At 32.4% G+C, this 27,014-nt stretch overlaps 2 protein-coding genes across 2 annotated transcripts; one reads left to right on the top strand and one right to left on the bottom strand.

Annotated features, from left to right (window-relative positions):
* Nucleotides 1–11,466: 11,466 nt before the first annotated feature.
* Nucleotides 11,467–25,332, bottom strand: LOC132917505 (protein bric-a-brac 1-like). Its single transcript, XM_060978271.1, has 2 exons — nt 25,211–25,332; nt 11,467–13,755 (listed from the first exon to the last, which is right to left on the bottom strand). Exons 1-2 carry the CDS (start codon nt 25,218–25,220, stop codon nt 12,620–12,622), a joined length of 1,146 nt encoding a protein of 381 aa, XP_060834254.1. The 5' UTR covers nt 25,221–25,332; the 3' UTR covers nt 11,467–12,619.
* LOC132917645 (vesicular glutamate transporter 1) lies at nt 20,313–24,710 on the top strand. Its single transcript, XM_060978477.1, has 10 exons — nt 20,313–20,468; nt 20,641–20,779; nt 21,805–22,038; nt 22,132–22,306; nt 23,172–23,303; nt 23,370–23,498; nt 23,564–23,697; nt 23,767–23,909; nt 23,972–24,092; nt 24,155–24,710. Exons 1-10 carry the CDS (start codon nt 20,443–20,445, stop codon nt 24,317–24,319), a joined length of 1,398 nt encoding a protein of 465 aa, XP_060834460.1. The 5' UTR covers nt 20,313–20,442; the 3' UTR covers nt 24,320–24,710.
* Nucleotides 25,333–27,014: the final 1,682 nt, after the last annotated feature.

Here is a 27,014-nt window from a genome sequence, read left to right on the forward strand (position 1 = left end):
TAATGTCATCATCATAGTCATCGACGTGACTAACAAATTTTAGTACTCGAGTATCGAGGATTAAATACATCATAATAATATATAATAGGATGCGATGTAAAGGCGTGTTCAATATTTATTTGTATAAGATCGGATAATATTGGATTAATATAAAGTATGTGCAAGGTTCAAAATTTTATATACGCGTCAACGATTTATTATTTTATAATGATGTGGTCTCACTATTTTTTTTAAATCTATTTATAGGATAAAAAATTAAAAACCGAAAAGAACCTCGTCACACTTGCGCGGTGTTATCTCTGTCTTACAAACATACAACATAACAAATTTGTGTTTAGGAGAACTCATTTTTTTTTTTTATTAGTTTTAATAATAGGTCAGTATTAAATTTAAAGATTATCATTATGTGTTGGGCAAAAATAGCTAATTATTTTTATTTTAACCAAAAATTATAAAATAAGTTGTGTAATTCACTAAACTATTTTATAGGCATTTATCCCAAAATTGAATTTTTTTTTTGTCTGTATTTCATTAGATTACTGATTAAGTGTAAATAAAATTACATTATAAAAAATATTTTGCTCTAGTAAATAAAATTTATTTCAATTTTTTCAATTAAAACCATTTAAGTTTTTGTTCAACTTTAAAGGATCATAATTAATTAACCAATAAATAATTTGTCTATCAACGTTTTTATAAATAAAAAAGCTTTACCAGAATCCGTTAAAAAATATAGTTATTACTATTATTACTATAAGTATTAAAATAATAAAATTGAAGCTTTTTTAAGTACTTACTTAATTTTTATTTTACCTTAATTATGATAATGATTTTTTCGCTAGGCAAAAAAAGATCGAAGACTCTTCCTCCACGATCCAGTTGTTAGATGATAACGCTACTGGGACATTGATCACGGTTACGCGGAGTTTGGTCACTGAGATTTTTTGCAAACGAATATATAATAATTTATTATTATACTATTGTAGAGGATCTGTTTACAATCGTCTTCTCAAACAACACACATTCAGCAACCAGCTGCATTCATTTGGTTCCAGACTTCAATTTCAAAAGTAGTGGTTTTGTTAGTTATTCAGTATTCTATCGTGCCATAATATCATAATATTATGTATTATGTGCGATAATAATATTAAATTATTAACGATTCGCGTGTGTGCGCGCAAGCGCTTGCGTAAGTATATTTAGGAGCTTTTGTACGCTTCGAGTTCACTTTAGCCAGATTGGTCGCCCGCCGCCATATGCAACGCCTCAGCCGGCCGTATATCATCGGACGAGATTTAATTTGGAAAATGGAATTGGCTTGTTTTTCGACGAGAGAACCGTTGGCGACAACAAACTGCCATATTGGCGTGGCCCTTTTTATTTTTATTATTGTTATAAGCCCCGCTGTACACCTCTCTCACTACTATATTTTTATAAATATATATATATGGATGTGTGTGTCACTCTGTATAGTCGGTTATATGTACGTATACAAACAACTTCTGTATATATGTATATATACATTAAGCTGTAGTACATAGTTGACACCGAACCGAGTTTAATCATTTTTTTTTCGCGTATCCCACACTCCGCTACTTTTTCTACAGACAATAAGCTAAAGTAGCCTATGGTCTCCGGCACGGATGGCGGTAGTGGTGGTGGTAGCGAGAGAGAATAAAAAACGAGTGAAAAGTTTTGACGCAATTTGGCGGGAAAAAAAGTTGAAATTTATCGTGTGACAAGTGGACGTTTGTATTTGGTAAAATGCGATACTATATATATAATATATACCGTCTTGTGTAGATCGGCGGACGCTTTGCCCGTTCATCGAAGGATTTCGACCAAATTTATTGGCTTTACTAAGAAAAATAATCGTACTGACACGAATATACATACATAACACGCATGTTCGTAAGTTTTTAGCTTTTTAGATGTAAGAATTTCGACTTCTCCTTGGTCAGTAATTTATATAATGCAAAATATTGGGTTACAAACAAATGCACGAAAAAGTTTTTATTCATCAAACTATTATCGATATTATTTATTACACGGGTTTGATGGATTATACATTCCAAAGTCTTATAATTATAAGTTTTTTCTTTCAAAATATCGTTCTAGTCAAAGTTTGAATAAACTTCCATTTAGACTTATAGATTAGATTATACTATTAGAGACTAGATTTGAATACAAATTATACAACGAGTAATTATATTTTTTTTTATATATAATTTTCTCAAAAATAAATATCTTCTTGGTTATTCGTTAAAAAAAAAATTAAATAAAAATTGTTGTTTGAAATACGTTTCCCTAATTTAATTTTTTTTTATTCATAAATACAATATGAAACTTGTAGAGCTTTTTTACTGCTGCATAAAGTGCGAACCGAAAAAGTGCCTTAAAAAAATAAACATACATTTTTGTAATACGAATAGTTATTTTTCTTTATATTGCAATATCTTAAAAGCGTTTCACATACAACAACCATCTGGCTATGCATTCAAATAATATAATATACTCGTATGTAGAAAACTGAAAAATACATGTCCATAGTTTATGTAATCCAGTAATCCATGTGGTCTGACGCTGAAAGCGATTTTCATACACTTATTCTATTTCCAACTGACCTCCTATGTAATTAAAAAAGTTTTCAATATTTTACTTTTTTTAAATTTATAATTTAAGATTTTATTTTTCTATAGATAATATAAAATGATATGGCTACAATAAAATATAGATAATAAGTATGTATATTATACATACTTAATATAATATTAAATTGTACTTTTATCTTTACCAACTTATTATCGTTTAATTATTATCACTTAGTGAGTGTTTCTCATAATGTATTTATTTATTTAAATATATCCTATAACTAAAAAATATTATAGGTTTAATCAAATTTTTATCTGCAACAAACGTTTTACATTACCTAGAAACTTTCGTGTATTAATATGTTTTTGATATTTCCTAGACATTCAAATTTCAGTTTACACGTTTCATGATGTTTAAAATCATATTACAACTAAAATAATATTACGTTTCTATGTTCAGTATATATTTTTAACTCTGATTAATCATTAAAAATATTTTCACTGCGAGTTATTATAAATACAAAAATCGAACTACTGTCGAAATTTACACGGATCGTCGTAAAGTTGTCTCGACTTACCATACCATCATAATATCTTAAGTACGATAACGTCTCGCTCTACCTATAATATACCAAAATTCATATTTTCTTCGTTAAGGCGTACATAATAACACAATATTATATCAAACCGTCGGTGTACCATATCTATATATGCGCACACTGGACGCCTGGCCCTGGACACATCTGCCCGGCCGAATATCGAAACCACTGTCGGAAACCGATTTCTGCAGTGGGGTCTCGGCCGTATAATAATGTGACTCCCAATTGTTCGCAGCGGCCGGACCCGGATAAATATGTAACGTCGTTGTGGAGAGCGACCCGACAGCCGTGACTAAACTATTATTATTATTCGTACGCGGAATAATATGTGTGTGTGTATGCACCGCGTGCGTGTAGGTTCGTCCGTGGTGGCATGTGAGCAGGGGAGGGGGGGGTGAACGTCACGTCGCTTCCGGATTGCCTCCGTCGGCGGCAACGATATAGGAAAACTAACACTCCGCCTAGGCGCAGGTCCGGGCGCGGGGGTGTGGTATAATACGCGCGTTGCAACTCCGCCGCCGGGGTAGTGGCCTATAATACAACTATATAAACGTATATATATAACCACAGTGCTGCACCGTACACCGTACCGGCGCGGGCAGGGGGAGGGCGAGCTGTGGCGAACTTTGTGCAAATAGACGGAAACCCAGTCGACTCGTTCCGGTCATGTTTTATTTATACGCGTACAGTACGAGTATACCGCCCTCGTCTGTTCCGCGCGATTGTATTACGTCGTTATATTATTATTGCAACGTACACGTCGTTATACATTATATTTGCGGTATACTATACGTATGAGCGCCCGTACTGTGTGTGTGTGTGTGTGTGTGTAGTCATATTATATATAATATTATTTTATTGTCATAGCTGCGGCGGCGGCCGTGTCACTGGGAGTGTGAGCACAATATAATATAATAACAACAATGCCCCCCCCCCCCCGATCGGACTCTCGCGATTTCGACGCCGGACGGGAAGACCGCAGCAACCGGCGGACGGTTATTAATTTCATCGGGTTTTCCGGGACGACCGATAACGTATAGCCCGGCACAACGATGGCGGCCGCGGGCGGAAAAACGAATACGGTCGACAGGTGTCCCCTCCCCTCGATAGCCGCCCTCCCACCCACCGCGGTGGCTCGTCCGGCGGTGGCGCTCGCGCACAATGGACCTTGTAACGGCTTAACCCCGTGCACAATGGCCGGTTTCCCGTGTTGGCTCTTTTCGGTCGTGTATAATATAATGTATGCTCAAGGTATACGCGTTATATAATATACTATTAATACTGTTATTATTATTGTATATTGTTTTCCGGCGTATTGTCCGTCGCCTATATATGACGCGTATAATATATACCTCTCTGTATTACACGATGATATATATCGTTACTTTACTGTTATTGCATTATTGTTATCGCCATTATATTGTATTGCGGCTGTATATATTATAATATACCTTGCGTCGGAACTTCCGTCACCTCTCCATCCTTCCGGCGCCTATACGTCCATAGTACGGTTGTCACGATATATCTCCGTTCAGCCGGGCCAAAGTTTCGCGGTAAACCGGTGTTTTTTTTTTTACCGACAAATCTGCTGTTCGTTTGCAATTATTAATCACTCGTACACCAATAATACACATTCTACAACCAGTTACGAATCTATAATTATATAAATTATACATGCGTGAAAATCGTGAAATGATCTAACGACTAAAAAATAATAATAGCAATAATAACGAGATCATTTTCCAAAATGATATTTATTTTTGTCCGCGCGATTGAATTTCGTGATTACAAACTAACATTTAAGACAATAACCACAGGTAGTAAGAATAATACACGTACGATATATTATTATATTATATATATATATATATATATATATAATAAACACAATATTGTTATGATAAGTTATTATAAACAATACCTTTTATCCTACACGCACACAATTTTTTACAATAATTATATAATATGATATTATCAACTTACGATTCCGTATCCGCAGCCATAAAATGTGTTTTATTTCCTCCGCATGCATGTGTTGTAGTGGTCCATAGTAAAAACTTCAGCTACCTAAGTAACATAATATTTATCTTTCGGATGACGAGATGACGTTTACAATAATATTAATAAGTAATATTACGTACAACTCGTATCAGTGGCGTCTTGGGAGGGAGTGGCTGCACGGTGAGCATTTGCCCCCTTGTCATTAGCGGGCCGCTGTCGGGCCGGGTATGTGCTAGTTTTGGTATGTTTGGTTTTATTTTTTGTAAATACCTTTATACTCATATTTAACGCAAATAGGACATAAATTGAGATAAAATTCCATTCAAAATAAGTCATCATATTATAGTAGCTAATAGCATTGAATATACAATATAGCCTATAATATAATATACTATAATATAATACTATATATACTCAATGCTAATAGGCAATAGCCAATAGGTAATATTGGGTATCCCTCTACATATTATATATCATATATGTATTCTTTAGTCATTGTTATCTCTCAAAGCAATGTTTTATTTATGCCTAGAGTATAACCGTGATAATAGCTACTAGTTACTACCCCAGTATGTATACAATTATGTAAGAAGCATAGGCGGACATTTGATTGAATTTTTAGGGGGCTATAATAATCCAATGTAAAATGACCTGCAGGGGCTTCGCCCTCGCCATCCCTTTCTATACACAAGTATAAAGTATTACCTTCGATTTTTGGGGGGCTACATCCCCTCCAAGTTCAACCATGGTAAAAACTAAGGCTGTTTATATTGAGATAAAAATGTGATTGTTAGCGAGTGGTTTTTTTTTTTTTTTTTATAAGCCGGTCAAAACTTTTGTCCTTTCCTCTCAAAAACTGAAATGACGCCACTGACTCGTATTATGTAAAGCAATAATTTCTCTCAATATTTTCTATTCATGATAAGTAGTTAAGACGAACCTAGGGTACCTATAAATTATAATAATACTTGTGTCTGCATCCAAATGTCTCCTTTAAGTACCATACCTAAAAATTATTAGAATAACGCGATATTATAAAAAGAAAAATAAGAGAGAATGACAAGCTTATAATAATGTATACCTGATTGCATATACTACAGTAGATAATACGAGCTTCTATTTCAACAGTGGTATATGTTTTCCTTTATTTTTAACACGAAAACATTTTAATCTACATAAAACTTAAAAGTGGACTACATACAAGTTAAAATATGTTTAGATACAAGATAATATATATTAATATGTTATAGTGCCTACTGCCTACGTACCTACGAGGACAAATATAATATATTATATTTATCTTGTAACAAATCTCTAAATTGTATGGATTAGTTCGGTACAAATGTAGAATATTTAGTTAATTAGCTGTTATTAGTTAACAGTTTGATATATCATTTTTAGTAATTACATTATATTTTTAGGTAATAGCATATTATAATACAAGAAACATAATATTATTCTCGTTATCTGAAATTATGATTAAACAATAATCTTCATGATCTTTAAAGTGTAATATTATTATTAACAGTCATATACTCATATATAATAGGTTTAAAAAAGGAATTTTAAACTGTATTAGTTGAAATAAGATTAGCTTAAGTAAGATATCCGTGATCGATTTAAATTTTAAACACAAAGGTACTTTTGATACTGTTAGGCTGATGCTTTTAAAATGATTTGTACTATACTACAATTGACTTTACTTTCGTTAAAATATAAGCACTAATATACTCGTCATTTACACAATATGCTTAGTAACTACAAAATATTGAACATACAAATTACAAATATTAACAATTTTAATCAAACAATCTTTGAACTATTAATTTATTCTTATTATATAAATATCTGTTGTTGTTTTATTTTTTAACTCTCTTTCATAATTAACAGACTAATTAGTGATAACAATCATACTATTTACAAAAACGTGCAATTTGTTAACACGTTATTTATAAGCAAACCAAAAAGGGGGGAATTACTTCTTAAGATACAATGGATATAATCATAACCGGAGATTTGATTTAATCTTTTTACACAAAATGAGCCAATTAAAATAACATAAAAAAAAAATATTATTATAATTTTGGGAGAGCTTTTAATAATTTCTAAAGCGAACCACCCCGAGCACTTTTAAATAAATAATTAAATCGTGCAATCCGTTATACCGTGTATATGTATATTTTTAAATTGCAATAGTTATAAAAAAAGATAAAACATCGAATTGTACAACAAACGTTTCATATAATAATATGCTTACAGGAAACTTTACACTGTATATATTAATATATTATATAGATAGGTAAAGTTTTGTATTCCGAAACCCGTGACTATTTACAGCAATATGATGCGGTTATTCGTGCGGTACAATTCAGAATCGGAATACGGTGGCCGGGGGTATATATATATTATGTCGTAAACTTATATATATATATATATATATAAGAGGATATGTCGTATTATTAATAAATCTTTTAAAAGCGTGTGCGCGAGAAACCACTCGCGGTTTGTCGACTTGGCGCGGCGGCGGCGGCAGCGGCGGCAGGGGTTGTTTTTCCTCTCAGAGGGATTTATATTTCCAGCTGTTATCTACTCGTACAGCCCGTACCGCGGCTGTGTATTATATCGGACAAGGATATATAATACACACACACATATATATCATATAATAATAATAATAATAATAATAAACGTGTACGTATGTATACGTGTATGTATATAGTATGATGTGTGTGCTGCAGTGTGCGTATATACATCCATTGGCAATGGCGGCGTCCGGGTAAGGTTAAGACGGCAGCGGTATGGTGGGCTGTTTGTGTATTGTACGGCGGCGGGAGAAAAAAGAGGAGTAGGAGAAGAAGGATATAACACACATAACGCGCGGGGCGTCATCCGTTCCGGCCACCATGAATAGCGCCGCCAGGCTCCGTCTTGTAGATTTCCACTTTTATTGACCTCCCTACCCCGCGCCATACGCGCGAGATCGACCGTACACACGCGCACATATTACACTCGGCAGTCTGAGGACTAACCTTAAGGACTTGCGTGCGGGCACGGGTGTGTGAGTGTGTAAGTCTTTCGCTTTTTTTTCTCCATCATTTTTTCCCCCCTCTCGCGCTCTCCGGAAAAATATGCGAAGGAACGCGGGGGTTATATACGTGATTTATGGTCATCTGCGGTAATAGTCGTTAGGGCTTTCTCGGTGCCCTCGGTCAATATGGATGGCGTATGATAAGAGAGGGAGTGAGAGGGGCGAACGACAGAGAGTGGGGGGTGAGCGATAGAGACAGAAATGAGAGACGGCCGGAGAGCGCCAGCCACAGATAGACAGCGACGGCAGAATGCGCGTGTTATTTTTTATTTTGCTTTTTTTTTTTACGACGGTCTATAAGATATTTCCTCTAACCCTCGGATGAGACGAGACAATAAAAACTCGAAGTTTCTATATTATTATACATTTTTTTTTTTACGACGGATTTTTGATTTTTGCATTTTTATAAGACGTCCGTACGGGTATTCGTGAACAAATTATACATTCAATGGAAAAGCGAAAAACTCGCGCAAAGTAATAATAATAACGCACTGTTGTTTTATGATCAACCGGGGACCCGATTTAGTTCGGAGATGAATAAAAAAAAAATTGAACCTGTCATGGTTTAAAAATAAATTATTGTATAGTGGGAAGATCGCAATAAAAACAACAAATGTTCAAGTTGAACTTTGGCTTATCGTATATTTAGTGGTTGTTTCGCTAGAAGTTTTCAGGGTACGACACCTACTGTATTGTATGGGTATTACGTCTCGTTTTATATTATTATATTATAAACAGCATTGTGCCATTGTACGTATAATGATGGTAGTAGTAGTAGAGTACTTAAAGCTTCGAATATGGTCCGTTGGTAAATATTTGACTCGTTTTAAATTATTTTATTCGTACTTAGAATATTGATATCATGTATTGGTGATTATTAAAATAATATTATGGTTATATTTACCTATTGGCGTTTAAAGTTACTTAATACGTTTTTTTAAATGTATCTTTATAAACGCATTCTATAAATTATGGCGTTTCATATTGATACAATTTTACAAGTAATAATTTGCCAACCATAATAAAATATCTATTTAAAGCCTGCGCTATGTATAATTATTAGGTATTTTAAATTAGAAAAACTCGATTTTTAAGCTTTTATAGCATTATCAATAATACGTTGAATAATATAATTGATTATAATTTAAAGTTGATCTTGAGAGAAATGAGGAATGTGATTGTGTTACAAAGTTTATTTTTTATTATTATTAAACAACCTCTCTTAAGTTTAGTGTAGTGTCTCCATACATCGGAAATCTTATCTCAACGAAACTTTTACCGAAAATTTTTCAAGCTTCGAAGCACCTATTTAAAGCTTCTCAACATGAGCGTGCTTGAATTTTTTTTTAAGTATAACTTCATTTGTAATTATTTACATACTACTTAATATGACTTAGCACAATAAGTACATTTATTAAAGTAACTTGGTTTTTAAGTGTTTTAATCGAGCCACAGTTTAGACACTCTAAACTGAATTAACTTAATTTAAATAAGTTTGGTCTTTCGGCCAATTTATTCTTGTTTAGGTAACATTCCAGATTGCTCAGATGTATGTTGTTTGACAATTTTTAAATAACAAGAATTGATTAAATTTTGAATTTTAGGGAAATCACTACAATGATTAATTACGACAATTTCGTCCATTTGTTTTTATACTTAGGTTTAAATTAAGAGATACATTTAAAAAAAAAACCGCGAACCTATGGTGATATGAAGGTACATTGACTTAAAAGCTTGTATGATTCCGCATAAATGTTTAACTGGAAATATTAGCATAAGCATTCATTATTGTTATAAATGATTGAAATTTTAATTTTGAAAACATTGAATAATTTTATTGAATTTTTTTAGACGCGTAAAATAAATATTTATCCTTGAACAGTTTTAGTTATTTTATTGTAATTCAAAAAATATTAAGTGAATCATTCCACTTTTAATCAAATATAATTTTCTATACAGAATAACATTTTCAAAATATTTAGATAAGCTTTTATTTATAGGCATTTGAAATGTTTGAATTATTTTCATAAATTTTGATAACATTTAATATTTTTTTATTTATATAGTTTCATTATATTATGCGCATAATAAAGTCATTATTCTTGTGACTAATTAATAAAAAATAACTCAAGAATATAAATTCCAAATATTTTAAATTACTTAATATTTACCTTAATCTTTATTAACACAAGTAAGTTCTTTCGTATAAAACTATAAACAAAGGAAATGTAAAGGAATGATTGGAAATGACGATACAATATTATTTTACGTGAAATTTAAATAGGAATAGGTACATAAAAATAACAAATTTAGATATTAAAACTTTTATTTATTTTAATTCAATAGTTCTAAATAATATTATCAGCAGGTTTTTCTAATCAATACTAACAATAATTTAGCGAATAACAATTCAGACACTTGACTTTCTATGCATGCATAGCAAAAAGAAGATATAATAATAAATTATGTTATGTACCTAATGGTTATATTATATGATACATAGAAACACAATTTAACATAAAACAAAATAGGAAATAGTAAAACGCTAAATAACGATTAATTTCAGTAACAATATTTAGATTAAATAATATTTATACAATAGAAAATACACTTAAACATAATTACTATTATATTGACACACTCGATTAATTTAGTTTAATTTAAAATATTATGAACCATTTATTCAATAGTAGCTAATTAATATGTATTGTTTATAAACAGAGGATATGGAACCTAATATTATCGAGACATTATAAAACGATATACAGACTAACTGGATATATTTTACAATTTATCAAAAATTTAATAACAATGATAATACACACACACACACGCATCTATACAGTATTAACGAGTTCACTACATACGTCATAACGTAATACCACGTAGGGAAAATGTAGTGCGTGAATAGGTAGTCCTACAGATGTAATATTATAGAAATGAATTTTAAAATCGCTATCATTTGATTTCGGTCCATTTAATTTTAATACTAAAATTATACAAACAGTGATCACGTGACAATATTTATTAAGGCCAAAGGGGCATTTTAATCTATTTATCGGACCCCATTACAGAATTAAATTCTCCCACCCCTCAACCAACCCTCGTGGACACGGTTAATTATTACTCGTATTCGACTATGATTTGTATGGACATTTGTCATTTTTGTCGACCCTAATGGTCACCCTTGTTTTCGCATTAGAGGGTAAAGTGTATACATATATATGCTGTATAAAAAAAGAAAACTACAAGACCGGCCAAAATCGAATTCGAGTAAAAAAAAAATATACATATTATCCATGCAAAGTAATTGAAAATTATTATAGCCGTCTTGGTCGTAGTTAATTTTTAATCCTATTTGAACGCGAATTCGCGTTAAGCTACACGATTCTATAACATAAAAAACATGTGAAAAGAAACAACTATGTAGGTATACATTACAATTGTTGTGAATATTATAATTCTATAAAACAAATCTCATTAACTATAATATAACGAGATCTGTGTGAAATTTGGATGGGTATTTGGGTATACATTTAAAAAGGTCCTAAATACACCTATATTATTTAGTGTAATACATTCACGGTTAATATTGGTACCTATATATTGGTCTCTATATTTAGGTTATACATACAATATTTTTATATCGATGATTTCAATGTATTCTAAGAACTATTATATTATATGATTAACACTTCAGTAACAGGACACCAGAATATATATAGTCCGATCTTCGTTAAAATTTCACTTTGGTTTGTATTTTCGAATATTTTATTGAATTAAAGATAAGATTATGAATTGTTCGTAAAAAACCCCAATAAATCAATTAAGACATAAATACGTGTAAATACATGTTAGTCAGATAAATCTATATTATATAATATTATATATACGCGGTGTATCGTGGAGATATGACAGTTTTACATTAAAATTACATTTGAATGTAGCAGATCGTTGTGATACACCCTGTTTACACAAGGGTCGTCTGACCGGAGAGATCTTCGCGTGAGGACATGTAATAATATGTGTATGGCTTTAGATTTTTCGTGTACTTACGACGAAAGTTCACGCAACACACCATTCGAACAACATTTACCGCTGCGCACCGTTTGCAGTGACTCGAGGCACCTACACTGAATCGTGATAATATGACGTAACGTACGCTTAACGGACGAGCAATGAGATTCGCTCAACGTGGCTGGGAAGAGGTGGGTGGTCGGTGGCGGGGAGGGAAGGACGTATGAGTGGCGATGAGAGAGGAGGGGCGTCTAGACGCGATGATCGTCCGCAAAGCGTGAGTACGAGGCGTTGCGCCTCCGTCCGCCCGCGGCCGCCTTACGTCATTTAGCCCCTTGGTGCTGGTGCTGTAGCGGCTGGTGGTGCTGTTGCTGCATCGGAGCGTCGTCCTCGTCGTCGAGCCGGTCGCCCTCTTTGTCCTGATGGGCGGTCATGTGCCGCGTCAGGTGGTGCCGCTCCCGGAAGCTCTCGTCGCACACCGGACACCGGAGCTTGTCCATGTCCCGTCGTTTCTTGGCATCTGTACCGACGCCCGCCGACGACCCTCCGCCGACGCCGCCGCCGCCGATACCGCCACCGGCGCCACCGCCACTGTTACCGTCGCCGCCCTTGTGGTGCGATCGCATGTGATACACCAGATCGGAAGTCATGCGGAAGCTCACGTTACACTTGGCACACACGTTTTGCGACGGCAACGTGAGCGCGGCCGCGGCGATCGACGCGGGCAACAGCATGGCCGGGAGCGCAGCCACGGCCGCCGCTGCAGCAGCCGCTTGCCCGAACTGCAGGGGCGAAGGCGACGGCAGCGACTGCAGCTGGTGATGGTGTTGCTGCTGTTGCTGCTGTTGCTGCTGCTGATGGTGGTGGTGCGACGGCGGCGGTGGTTGGAGTGGCGACTGATAGTCTTTATGGCCGACCGCGGTGGGCTGCGGCCGGGGCGGCATCATCAGCGCGAACGGCGACCGGAAGCCGAGCGGAAACGGTGACATAAAGTGCGCCGCGGCCGGCGGCAGTGGTGGGCTGAGGCTGCACTCCTGTTGCGGCTGGTGATGTGAGAGGAGCTGTTGATGTTGCTGGTGGTGGAGCTGTCCGTGGTGCATGTAAGCGGCGAAATCCGAGGGAGGTGGCGTGGCCGGCGACGACGCAGGCGACAGCGATGACGGCGGGTCCGGCGACACTTTGGTGAACGCGGACCGGGCGATGGGCTGCGTGGCCTGCAGTGGCCGCGGTCTTCGCTTGCTCAAGTCGTCCGGTGCCATCAGGAACGCCACGTCGAAACTTCGCTTCTGCGGCCTCTGGTGCAGTGCGACCACAGCCGCGGGCAACGATGTCTGTACGGGCTGCGCGATGCCGGCGGCCACTGGCGGCGAGTACCGCGACGGCGGCGACGAGGACGCGGCCGTCGTCACGTTTCTGTGCTGGTGGACGTCCATTGTCATTCTGCTAAACTGGTTGTAGTCTGAAAACACAAATGGGCACATGACATTATAGTTTTCGAGTAATCACATATTATATTTTTAAAATTACAGCAACGATACCAATGTTTAAAAATATTATATTCACTGATTTCATCACTATTATAATTAATCGTTAAACTTTACTGCGCTAGATTTTTTCGTTATTATTTTGTAAAAATATTAAATTCAACTACTATTATTAGTCTATGCCCAGAAAAATTTGCTCCGACTCATATAAACAAACTACAAATTCAAATTAAAAAGTCCTACATGTGACTTCAAATGCTCACTATAGTCTGTACGAAACGATGCACTGTACACAGAATTTAAAAGCAAATAATCAAGAGCTACACCTAAGGGAACTATCGTTAAACGTGTTTTCAGTCACTTGAAAGTTGCAATGCAAGCGGTCCACAACACTGCAAGCTCAATGACGTCCTTTAGTAGAAGCAAACTCAAACGTGGTCGTCCTCGTGTTCAAATGCATATACCTAACTTAAGTTTTCTTAAGTCGAAAAAAAGTATATTAATAAAAAAACAGTGAGTATATATTGTGTTATGGAATCTAAAAGGCTGATCTGCCGTGCACTGCGGCATAAATATCGCTGTGGGTTTAGGAAAATTCAATTATCTATGAATATATAGTTGTTAAAGGTCGAAATGTGACGTATCAGTGACGAAAACCGTAATATATCAACGAATGCATATTACATGGGAGAATAGTATAGAAATAATATTATAAACGTAGAAATACACTTCATAAGGTTGAAACATTTCGAGTACTTGGGTCAACCTCTAACACAAAACGGAACTCGACATTAGAATTCTAAAGGCCAACGAGTGTCACTTCGAGCTTAAGAAAATTTGCATTTGCTATTGAAGCAATTAAATACAAAAACTAATTACAGCTTAGCTGTACATATGCTATATCTAAAATTATATAGTATATATATATATATATATATATATATATATATATATATATGATTAGGGCCCGGATTTAAATGCACTTAAAACCATACAGATATGCTCTAAAAAATAGCCAAAAATGCCCTTAAAAAATGCATTTTACCACAAAAATGACCTTAAAAATGCACTTAAAAAATACAATTTACCACAAAAATGACCTTAAAAATGCCATATATATTTTTTTATACAAATTGTAATTTATAAATGACATAATAATTATTTTATTAAAAAAAAACTGAAAATTTGAAATATTGACTGATATGATGTTGACACGCATGTTTTGGCCGTTTTAGGGGAAATATTATTCATTCTAAACATACCAAAATATACACTTAAGATTATGTTAAATTCTACGTTAAGCTATTTTACCTATAAAATGTTCAGCATTGCATTGAACAATAATATATTGTTTAATATTTTCAAACACCAACGATCTTCTGTTGTCCGAAAGAATATTTTTATATGTTGAAAAACTTCGTTCGACGTCCACTGATGTTATAGGAGCATATTTAAAATGACAAATGTCATCTGGTGTTAATTCTCCTGGTATGTTTTTTAGAGCGGTTTCGATACCAATTGCCTCAACTAGAGGTATATCTGATGCTTCAAGGCGTGTTATACAGCTTGGTATATTTCCATAGTTGGATTTTATGAATATCAAGTTAGCTTCAATTTCTTTGTCTGCCATTAAATGTTGCGCTTTTTTGATAGCTATGGCATCGTTTTCTTCAAATCCATCAATAACTGTTTTAATAAATTGAAAATATTCACAGTAGTATACCGACGCTTCTAACCAAGTACCCCAACGTGTCAGTATTGGTTGAAGTGGTAAAGGAATAGTTGGGCCCATACATTTAAACTTTGGAACTCTAGAAGGTGCTTTTAAAAAAATTTTCTTTACATTTGATATCAATGCATCCACTTTAGGAAAATGCTCTCGCACTTCTTCAGCTACCCTGTGTAGACCGTGTGCGAGGCATGTGATGTGTTCCATTTTTGAGTACAGAGCTTTTATATTTTTACCAGCTTTAACCATGTATGGAGCTGCGTCGCTGACAAACAATAAAACATTATCGTATTTTACTCCATTTTGAATTACCTATATTTAGATTATTAAGTTGTATCCATAGAGTAAAGAATATTGCATCAGAGATTTAATACTGCTAGTATATTTAATCTTTGGCAGTAAAATGTATAAATACTATATGTCTATATATTATACTTGTATATTATACAAATATGCATTAAAAACGAAAAAATGACCGAAAAAAGCTAAAATATGTTCTAAAAATGAAAAAATATTGAAATATGCAAAAAAAAGCAAAAAAATGCAAAATAAAAATTTCACCTTTGAAGTCTCTGTTACATGAATCAAATTATAAACTTGGAAAGCATTGTCTAGGATTAATCAAAAAATGATGCATTTTGCATTGGAATCCGGGCCCTATATATGATATATAGTTAAAAATAAATAATAGGATGAATGGATGAGAAAGCAACTATATTGTTATTTATTGTATATATTATACTACTTTGACGTCGTGACCTGTGCGCATTGATAATACATTTTTAGATCCTAATCGGTTAACGGAACATTATCACTATCATATTGTTTCGACGACAAAACTCTACTACAACCGTAAAAGTTGACGGTAAAAAATTACGTTTGCCCTTACACGTGATGGAATTATAATGTAACAACGTTGGTCCGCGACGCGTATTCAATTACCTCGGTAGTTACCCCTCGTTGGAGCTCGGTGTAATAATGTAATAAAATCATGATTGTACGTGGGGAGACAACCGGACGGACGTCATGCGTATTCCTAACGATTGAAATGACTTGATAGACTTAACGTTCTTTGTGCGTGTTCAAAAACTATACTTGAAATTATTTCTCACGTGAATTTATGGAAATTAAATATAAATAGTAAGCCGCCGATAAGTATACAAACATACTATATTCGATGTACATAATCAGTACATTTATTTGAACAAATTTATGAAAACTAACAATTATTTATATCTTTATAACCGCAAATATATCAAACTAGATTCTGAGCAGATAAAGAAAGATATCGGTTTGATGACATTGCGAATTAGTGTGAGCATTATTTTTAATACTTTATGTTAAACTAAATGTACATATTCGTGTGGATAATATTATGCTGAAATAACCGTAAGACGTATACCTACTGTTTTTTTTTTCATTAAAATAATGTAATACTATATGTACCTATTATTTGTTTCGAATTCACTTTAAGAATATATTGTGAAAATTTCTTTCGTATCTCTTATAATATATACACACTTTTCAGAAATTTCGCTTTTATATAATATAGTATATACTATATTGTTTATTTGTTTATGACGATATTAAAAATCATATCACATGGTTACTCATTATTTAGCGTCTTCGGAGATTTAAAACTAAATAGATAATATATGACTTTTATTGCACTCGATTAGCTATTAAAGTAACTTACAAAATTAATCGCTATTCAGATAAAGTCATATTTTATGACTTATTAAAAAATGCACAACTTATAATTATTGCATATTATATAGATACATAGTAATAGTATCTACCTATAATAGCAATTATATTTATCCATATTTCAAATTAAACGCATTTTGGACACATGATATACAAATAGTATACAGATAACTATATTATAAAAATACCAGTTGTCATAAATGATACGTGTTTTGCACCAAAATTGAGTTTAATATTTATACATAAATAAATAGTTGACATGGTGACAACGATATAATTGATAACTATAAAATAATCAGTAGACAACGATTTATATGACATCCGTCGTGTACAATTCTAGTTAACCGTTAGAATCATAAACACGTGTAACTATAATATAGTTTATACGGTCATCCAGTGGTTCTTAATAATGAACATTTAATTTGATAATTATTAAAAAAATATTTTAATTCGTTAAATTAATATTTATATCAATAAGATTTTGCAAGTTTATCACTTTTTTAAACGATAACGTCTTATTACATACATTTTTTATTTAATATTCCGAAAAGAGTTATTTTTCTGAAAATTTCGATAAATAAAAATCAAATTTTAAACTAATACAATATATTTAATTAGCTATAACTTATAATAATACTTATAAAGTTATAACTTATAGGAGGTACTTTAAACACCTACTAAGTTATGAGGAACGAAGTTGAGGGGAACTGCTGCGGCATCTCGCAAAATGTTGCTCGCTACTCCCCTCAGGTAAACTTTAAATACCTAGATATAGGTTTTAAGGTTTATGACTGCCTAATTAACTATTGACATATTTAACGTTAATACCTATTTGATATCATTAGTAGTATTTACTGTTAAATGAAACACTCTGTATGCATAATATAAAATATATTATAATATTGTACTGTAATCAGGTGGCTGTAATATATAAAGATTACAGGTAATCCAATGTACTTATATATTAGTTGTATTGTTTTATCTATTAAATACAGGTTGAACTATACACCTAGGTAATAACATTAATTTGTAAATGTATCGTAATCTAAAAGTCTAATTAGGACGTAAATTAATTCGAATTGATATACTATTTTAGTTCTATGATCTTTGTCCTTTGATAATTATTTTATACCTATAGTTTATACCTAGCTGTAAACGGTGGTGTATTTGTTAGGCTTAGATATATCTCCATATAATTTATAGAAATGTAAACATTTTTTTATTAGGATACATACTTAATAATTATTGATGTTCTTAGTTTCTCTTTTATAAGCCAACAAACAAATTATAATTATTTTTTTAAACGATTTAATGAATCAAAGTTTATCAACCATGATTTCACAAATTATATTTGGGCCTATTGCCAACACTAAATCATTTTAATTACCTATACCTAGCGTGACGTGACACAACAGGTGTTTAATTACCAAGGAACATTACTGTGACATGATTTTAACCTTTAAAGTTATGTGTTTATGAATTCAACTATGGGCAATAATAATATATACTATATAATATAAATCATGTATAACGTGTAGTATATATGTATAAGTAATACAAGTCCTAAAATATTGAAAATAGTATATAATGTACCTACAACGGATACCACTTACGGTATTTTATAATTTTATTATTATGATAATATCTCTAATTATATGATAATAAGCGCGGTTAGTTTTTATAACCACAGTGAATTACAGTATTGGCAATATTGCTTATCAGTTTTTATGCCGGTCTATGAATTTGATGTACTAAAATATTATGAAATATTTGTATAATGATTGCGTTCAAAATTTCAAAATATTTGAAATTAAGTATGTGGATTGATATGTATTATATTAATAAATAATCAGTATGAAATATAAAAAAATTAACATTAACAAATTTATAATATAAAAAATAAAAACTTGAATAATTTATATTAAATAAGCTTTTTATATTAAAATATCATATTTAAATAATAATATATCATAGTACCTATATATATCAAATTTTATCAAATCTATACATTTTTTTTCAAATATCTAAAAAAAACAACATATAAATACGTCTAAAATGTGCAAAATAAAAATATATACCTACTTATAATGATAATGCCTTAAATCAAATTTAGTGACAAGCTTATTTTGAAATCAGAATGAAATTCATCGATTTGAAAAATCATTAAGTTCACTACTCGTTATCAATATTCGGCTAAGCAAACTTGTGTATCCTCGCGTTAAATAACAACAGTGATGATGTTAAATTAAATAAATTATATTATTTAAATAAAAGAGATTAAGGTATTTTAGTAATATTAAAGTATTATAAATTAATTAATTATATAATATAATATATGTAAATTACACATGCGTATGTATAAAATCAAATTCGAGCTTGGGGGGAATATAATAAACGAAAAATTGTTTGCTTAATAGCAAAATAAATATTTTTAACATTAATTTAATATTTATTAAATTGACTCTATTATAGTACTTTAAAACGCACCATTATACCTACTTTAAAATACAATTTCAAATGTTCTATAATGTGTATGTGAACGATTTTAGACAATGAATCTAATCTTAAACCTCAGTGTATAAAACAATATCCTATACGGTACGTTGAACAACGAAAAACTGACCACTTGTTGATCAAAAAGGGATAGACGATTATGACAACCTAACACTTTTGTTAGATAAAATAAACTAAAGACCAAATGATACGTAGATCGTTTACTTTTAGACATCCCGCCTAATATAGGCGTAAAATTTCATATTCGATTTTATTATAATAATAATAATAGTAATATCCACGAAATAACGACCGGTAGCTTGTTAATATACTTCTACAGTTGTATCCGGTAACAATATTATCATAAATCAAGGCATTGGCTTACTTCCACATTTTTATCGATCTTAACGAATTTTGTATGTTTTTTTTAATTGACACCCATAATCAAACGAATGGTTTTTTGTGACACGTGATAGATGGTTTTCGTTTCAATTAATATTTGAATTTTACCTATGTTACGTTCAATAAAACAATATCGCCGCGAGCTATATAACGTGTATACTATTACACAATACCTGCGCTTCAAGCAGTTGATACTGTATTGAAGTAGGTTCGGCCAACATAGACGCCGCCGAACTCTATACAACTAAATCGCCGATCGAGGAAGTGGTATAAGAATAACATTCTAATAAACCAGTCGTTCGTGCTACTGCTGCAGCGAGTTCAGTTAGCCATGGACCGGCCACCCGAAAACCATAGGTACATAAATATGCATGCATACTTATACATTATACGTTTCGCGGTCACTGCTCGCCGTCCGACGGTAAAGACGACCGCGAAAAAATTAAAAGACATAATATAATGTTTAAAAGTGTTCTGAAGACATCAATATAATATATATCTAAGTAGTTGTATTTTGTGTTTCCGACAGCGATGGCCAACCACCGTTTTGGAAGCAACGCAGGAACGTGGTCGCGTTCCTGGCATTTCTGGGTTTCTTCAACGTTTACACACTTCGGGTGAATTTAAGCGTCGGAATCGTAGCCATGACATCGTCCTCAGGCACGAAAGTGAGTACCTAGTTTAATGGGTATTTTTTTGGCGGTTTTAATTATCAACATTGAGGCTGTTATGCTGTCGTCATATCGATTTAGTCCAACGACATGTAAAACGTATGCTAATCATATATTCATATCGCGTATACTCTTGTCTCTTATGATTTGATCAAAACTTTTTCATTTCATTTTACATTTTTATCTCCACACATCAGTATTACAAACGTGTGTGTCAATAGTTTCAAATACAATATATATATATTATTATTATCAAAATAACGCCTAAGGAAATGAAAGTAAAACGTGAAAATGTTATCATTAATTTAAGGTCAGTTTATGTAATACGTTTTCTCGTGTATACATATATTAATATATATATATATATAACATAATATATATAGTATATACAATAAAAACCACAATAATATTGCAAAAGTTAAATTGTCTGATACAACTATGCTGTTATGTATTTTATGATATGTCATTTGTAATTTACAATTATTTTTCACTCTGTTCATAATATACATACTGACTAAAATGTGTGGAAGTATGGTGTATATATATATATATAAAGGTAATACGCAGGTATGACCGCAAACATTCACGTATAGGTACCATTTCACTTTCTTTTCACGCTTGTTTTACTGTTGTATAGTGTCGTTAGAGATAATATTGCAATCTAAATGAAAGTTGAGTAGTGCAGATATTTTATAAACTATTTATTATGAATAATAATAATTTACATCGAAATAAATAGATTCAAATGCTCGTAATGAGTCCACGTAGTTTATATGTATTAATGGACCAAATTTATTTTCATCGGATATAATTTCAGGTAATTCTCAGTAATTTATTAGTTAATTACGTGATATTATAAACATTAAATAAAAAAATCGTGTAATCAAATGGAGCTGAGACTTGAGAGTATTTATTAACTTTATGGAATCTAAAAATTGTCTAATTATCTCGAAACAGTATTTTAAAATTTCAAATGCATATTTTATATTATATATTATAAAAGTGTAATGTTTTTACTTCAGGCGAGCGAATTCGACTGGAGCCCAGAACTTCGTGGTGCGATTTTGAGTTCGTTCTTTTATGGATATATTTCTACGCAACTGATCGGAGGTTTGCTGGGCGCAAAGATAGGGGGTGTAAAATTGATCGGTTACGGTGTGTTATGCACTGCAATCCTAACGATACTCACCCCCGCGGCTGCCAGATATTCGGTTTATCTAGTCATTGTTCTCAGAGTCATCGAGGGAGTATTTGAGGTATGGTACATAAATATAAACGTCGTACGCGATTCGCTCTTACTGATAAATATCACCATCGCAATATTGAAACTTAAAACTTGTTGTACTCAGGGAGTCGTATATCCTGGTATACATGCCGTATGGTCGAGATGGGCGCCGCCCGCCGAACGCACCCGACTAGGATCGTTTGCTTTTTCCGGCAGTTTTGTGGGCACGGTTTTCGGATACCCGCTGTGTGGTTGGTTAGCCGAAAAATACGGTTGGCCTTCTACGTTTTATGTACCAGGTTTGTTTGAATAATTAAACATTAATTCCGTCAATATGATAATAATACGTTAATACGTACGATTTAATAGTTAAATAATATGTATCTATATACAATATACATATATTTATTTTGTTAAAATATCACTATAGTATACACTATATACATAATATACTGATGGATCATTATACTTTTATTGAACAACGCTCATTACTTCAAAATCTAAAAGTTTATGAAAACATTTTTTACATAATTTCTAGACGAAATAAAACAACATTTTTTTATCGTTGCATATTCTAAGCAGAATATTTTACGTAGTATTTAGATACATACAAATCGAAATTCGAACAAGTAGCTTATAAATTATAAGTATTTAAAGCTTTGGTGAGTGGAGTAGACCAACATTCTGCGGGGTATCCCCGTACCACTCCACTGCGCTCGCGTAAACTTTAAATACTTATAACTCGTAAACTACTCATCCTAATTTCCATTTTATGTATCAGAAAATACCGAAAAACATTCTGCTTTAGAATATAAAATTAAAAATGTATGTTATCATTCAAAAAAATTAAACAATTTAACAGATTAAAACGATAAAATAATGATTTTTACAAAATATTGTTTTATTTCGACTGGAAATTATGTAAAAAAAAATCATTTTCAACAACGTTAATAGATTTTTCAAATAATGAATGTTGTTCGATAAAAGAATTGCCTAGTATATTATGTATATTATAAAAAATGATAAATTGTAAACATAGGCAGATATTCAGTTGAATTTCGGCGTTATTAATTAAAGTTAAGCAAATCCCTCCTCTTCCGTTGTCCTTCTACGGTTTTAGATTGTAATAATGTTATATTGACATATTATTTCATGCATTTATAGGTTTCGTAGCTATAATTTGGTGTGTAGTTTGGTTGACGTGTATCACCGAATCTCCAGTAGACGACAAACACATCACGAAAGAAGAACTCAATTACATAGTCGATTCAATTGGTCCGACAGATAACAATAAAAGTAAATACATTGTTTTTCATTCTTATTTCGTGTACATCATAGTCATTTATAACTTATATTTTATAGTCAGCTTTCTTAACTATCCCTGGAAAGATATATTAACATCGATGCCAGTTTGGGCGATAACATGTGCCCATTTTTGTGAAAACTGGGGATTCTACACATTGCTTACCCAATTACCAAGCTACATGAACGGTAATTATAAAATTCTATTTAAAAAATTAACCCATTAATCCAATTAATTTTCTTTTGGTTTGCAGACGTATTGAAGTTTAACATTGGAAAAGGAAGTTTACTGTCAGCTTTACCATATCTCGTCATGTCTATTATTCTCCAATTTAGTGGGTTCTTTGTAGATTGGCTTCGAAAAAATGAAATACTCACTACTACTCAGGTTCGTATTTATATATCTTATGTAACTGGAATATATAAATTTATAAATTCTCCAAAATGACTTTAATAGGTGAGAAAGGTTTTCAACTGTGGTGCTTTTATAAGCCAAACTATATTCATGTATTTAGCATCAAATTCTACATCTGAAAGTGGATCTATAATTTGTTTAACACTGGCAGTGGGTCTAGGAGCGTTTGCTTGGTCCGGATTCAGGTAATTGTTTGTTTTATTTTAGTATAGAAAAGTCATAATTAGTATTTGTTTGTATTTCACAGTATTAACCCTTTGGATATAGCACCTCAATACGCCAGCATTTTGTTGGGGATCTCCAACACGTTTGCCACTATACCTGGTATTGTAAGTCCTATGTTGGCTGGTATTATTGTACAAAACAAAGTTAGTATTTCTATACTATTATTTGATTCACACAAACTAATTATTTATTATTATATTTCTAGAGCGCAGAAGAATGGCAATGGGTGTTTTTAATTTCTAGTGGTATATATATGTTTGGAGCCGTATTCTATGGCATATTTGCTTCAGGAGAACGGCAACCGTGGGCCGAAATTAAAATTGAAGAAAAGAACGGTCATGATAATAAAACTTTCGATATAAAAGTTTAGCTCAATATAAAATTGTGATTTCTAATTTCCATAATTTTAATGAAAAATTGTGAATAGGTACTATAAATTTTATTCGAGTTAAATCCACCCTTTGAAAAAATTTGTCCATTTTGTAATGTTTAGGTAAGTTTATGTTGTTTTAGTTTTAATTTTGCGATTGTGATACAAAAAAAGTATTTAATACTGTTTATTGAAAGACTACCTTAAAATATAATCATTTATTTTAAAAATGTGATTAATTTGTATTTGTTTTTAATACACTGTTTATTAAAATACCTATATTGGTAATATAAAAATGATTTGTATACAATATACATTATCTTACTTATGTAGTATATGCATATTATTGTGTAATGTTATAAATCTTTGAATAATAATTATTCACAACATATTTTAGTTTATTTATTTGACTTTTAATAAATAAATTGTTTAGGTTTAATTCCTATGCAGAATAGAATTAACTTATTATTAAACATTTTAAATTAACACTAATAATATCCATATTATTAATATTTCGTATTTACCATGATTTTATTTCAGTAACCTATATTAAATACTATAAATGGTATATACTATCATTACAAATTTAAAAACAAATCGAAAAATTCGTCACGATAAAAATTAATGCAGAATCGTAATTATCGTAAAATAATTCCTATACCAATAACGGGTAATCGATGACATTATACTATAAATAACTGTATTATCGAGTATCGTGAGCCACATCGTAAACGACAACACACACAACATATATATATATATATATATACCTTTATATTATTTTATATTTTTAAACCTTATTATTAAAACACACTAATGTATAATATTATTATGTAATCATATTTTTATGTTCGGCTTAAATTATTATTATTAAAACATCTCGTTTCTTACCTGTATTCATCCACGAATCCGGACGGTTATCGTTATTCCGCAAAGGCAAACGGCATCAATCCACTTGCGACCGTTTCGAACGCCGGCGATACACTCGTCCCCGCGGTGCACGTGCTGCTCGCGATAATATTCGAGGACTCCGAAATCCCGGTGGCGTGTATTCGGGGCGGGACCGGGACAGACCAATCCCGGCTCACCGGGGGCGGCTCGGCGCATATGCCCTGTGCCGCCGACGCCCCACGCAATTCACCGCGGTTACTATACGGTTCGCATCGTTTTAAATATTATATTATTTTCGTGTGAGTGAGTGAGTGCGCTTTGGTATGTGTTTCACGCCCGCACTTTCCACCCACAACCGCCGTATAGCCTGACCGCGACCATGTGTATATTACGGGCACTACTCTGCGAGAGATGTTGTCCGGCTCCCGAGGGGTGCGTGATCCGGTAGTGGCGGGGGAGGGGGTTGGAAGTGGACGAAATTTGGGGTAGTGCGAGAGAAAGAAATTAAAAAACAATAAAATGTAAACCCGGAGCGCGGACGTGCGTATGGCTTATGTATATATAGCGTACGTAATAATATGTATATTATATCGCATAATATACGCATGTGGTCTAAAAGTCGAGTGGCCTTATGCTATGCGCGTGGGGTGTACTGCAGCAGAAAACGTAGGAGAGCCGTCCTTAGACCGATGAATACATTAACCGATCTATATATGTTTGTGTGTAGTGTGCGTGCGCGCATTTTCATTATACCGCGACAAGTGTCTAGGACTCGAGTGTAATTCGCAAATGTCGTCTATGTGTGATCCGACCGACAAAACATAATATATTTTCTAGTATTCATAAAATTATGAATTTGATTTTAAACACGAACATTTGAGAATTCAAAAACTATTAAATGACACTAACAAATATAAAATAACATAGCTAATTGATTTGAAAATCTATTTCGTCGTGTAATATATATATAAATAAAGAAGCAAAATATTGAAAATAGTACATTAGTTTAATCACATCATAACTTACTATTTTTCATACAATTTTAAGTGCTTAATATTGATCTCACTGATTATTAATAACAGAATAGTCAGGGCTAGATTTTGAATTGGGCTACCTTAGCCTCATCAGAACTCAAGGATTTTTTTTAATTAAAATAATAACATTTATCTAATTACGTTTTTAATATATTATTTTAACATTTATATACCTTTTAGTCATAAATAAAAATACTAAATAGTAATAATTATAATTATAGTCATTCGTTTAATATAATAATATATTCATCGCATAGCTGAATAAATATTAAATTATGTTTCTTTTCATAAATTGATTGTCTGCTAACGTAATAATAAAATTATAAAAATTACCATGAATTATCCGAAACCATTTGAATATTCGTTGCTGATAAAATAATATTTTAAATACCTTTTGAGTACCTACAAATACCATTATAATACTACTATAGATATTATTTATTACCTACTTGTACCATGTTTTATGAGACAAAACTTTACAATATACGAAAATATGACAAATTTTGTCTATTTAAACTTTAAAGTTAATTTATTCAAAATACTTTCAGACGCAGTCATGATCTGTCGACTGTTGTGATTTTTATTTTATACAATTTACTATAGTCCTATAGGTATATTAAAATTTGAATTAAATTTAGTCTACATACAAATATTTTATAAATTTTAAAATTTACAAATCCTAGCTAATAATTAATTAAGTGATATACATAAGAGAAAATTACAAATTACAATAAACATATTAAAGTAATGATAAAAATACTCAAATTGAT

The sequence above is a fragment of the Rhopalosiphum padi genome, chromosome 1 (assembly GCF_020882245.1).
Source record: "Rhopalosiphum padi isolate XX-2018 chromosome 1, ASM2088224v1, whole genome shotgun sequence".
NCBI classification, from domain to species: domain Eukaryota; kingdom Metazoa; phylum Arthropoda; class Insecta; order Hemiptera; family Aphididae; genus Rhopalosiphum; species Rhopalosiphum padi.

Bases quoted from the DNA above. Each gene is read 5' to 3' on its own strand.
- LOC132917645 (XM_060978477.1), top strand. From the start codon at position 20,443: ATGGACCGGCCACCCGAAAACCATAG. The intron at 20,469-20,640 runs GTACATAAATAT...TGTTTCCGACAG, and splicing joins CGGCCACCCGAAAACCATAG to CGATGGCCAACCACCGTTTT. The intron at 22,307-23,171 runs GTTTGTTTGAAT...ATGCATTTATAG, and splicing joins TTCTACGTTTTATGTACCAG to GTTTCGTAGCTATAATTTGG.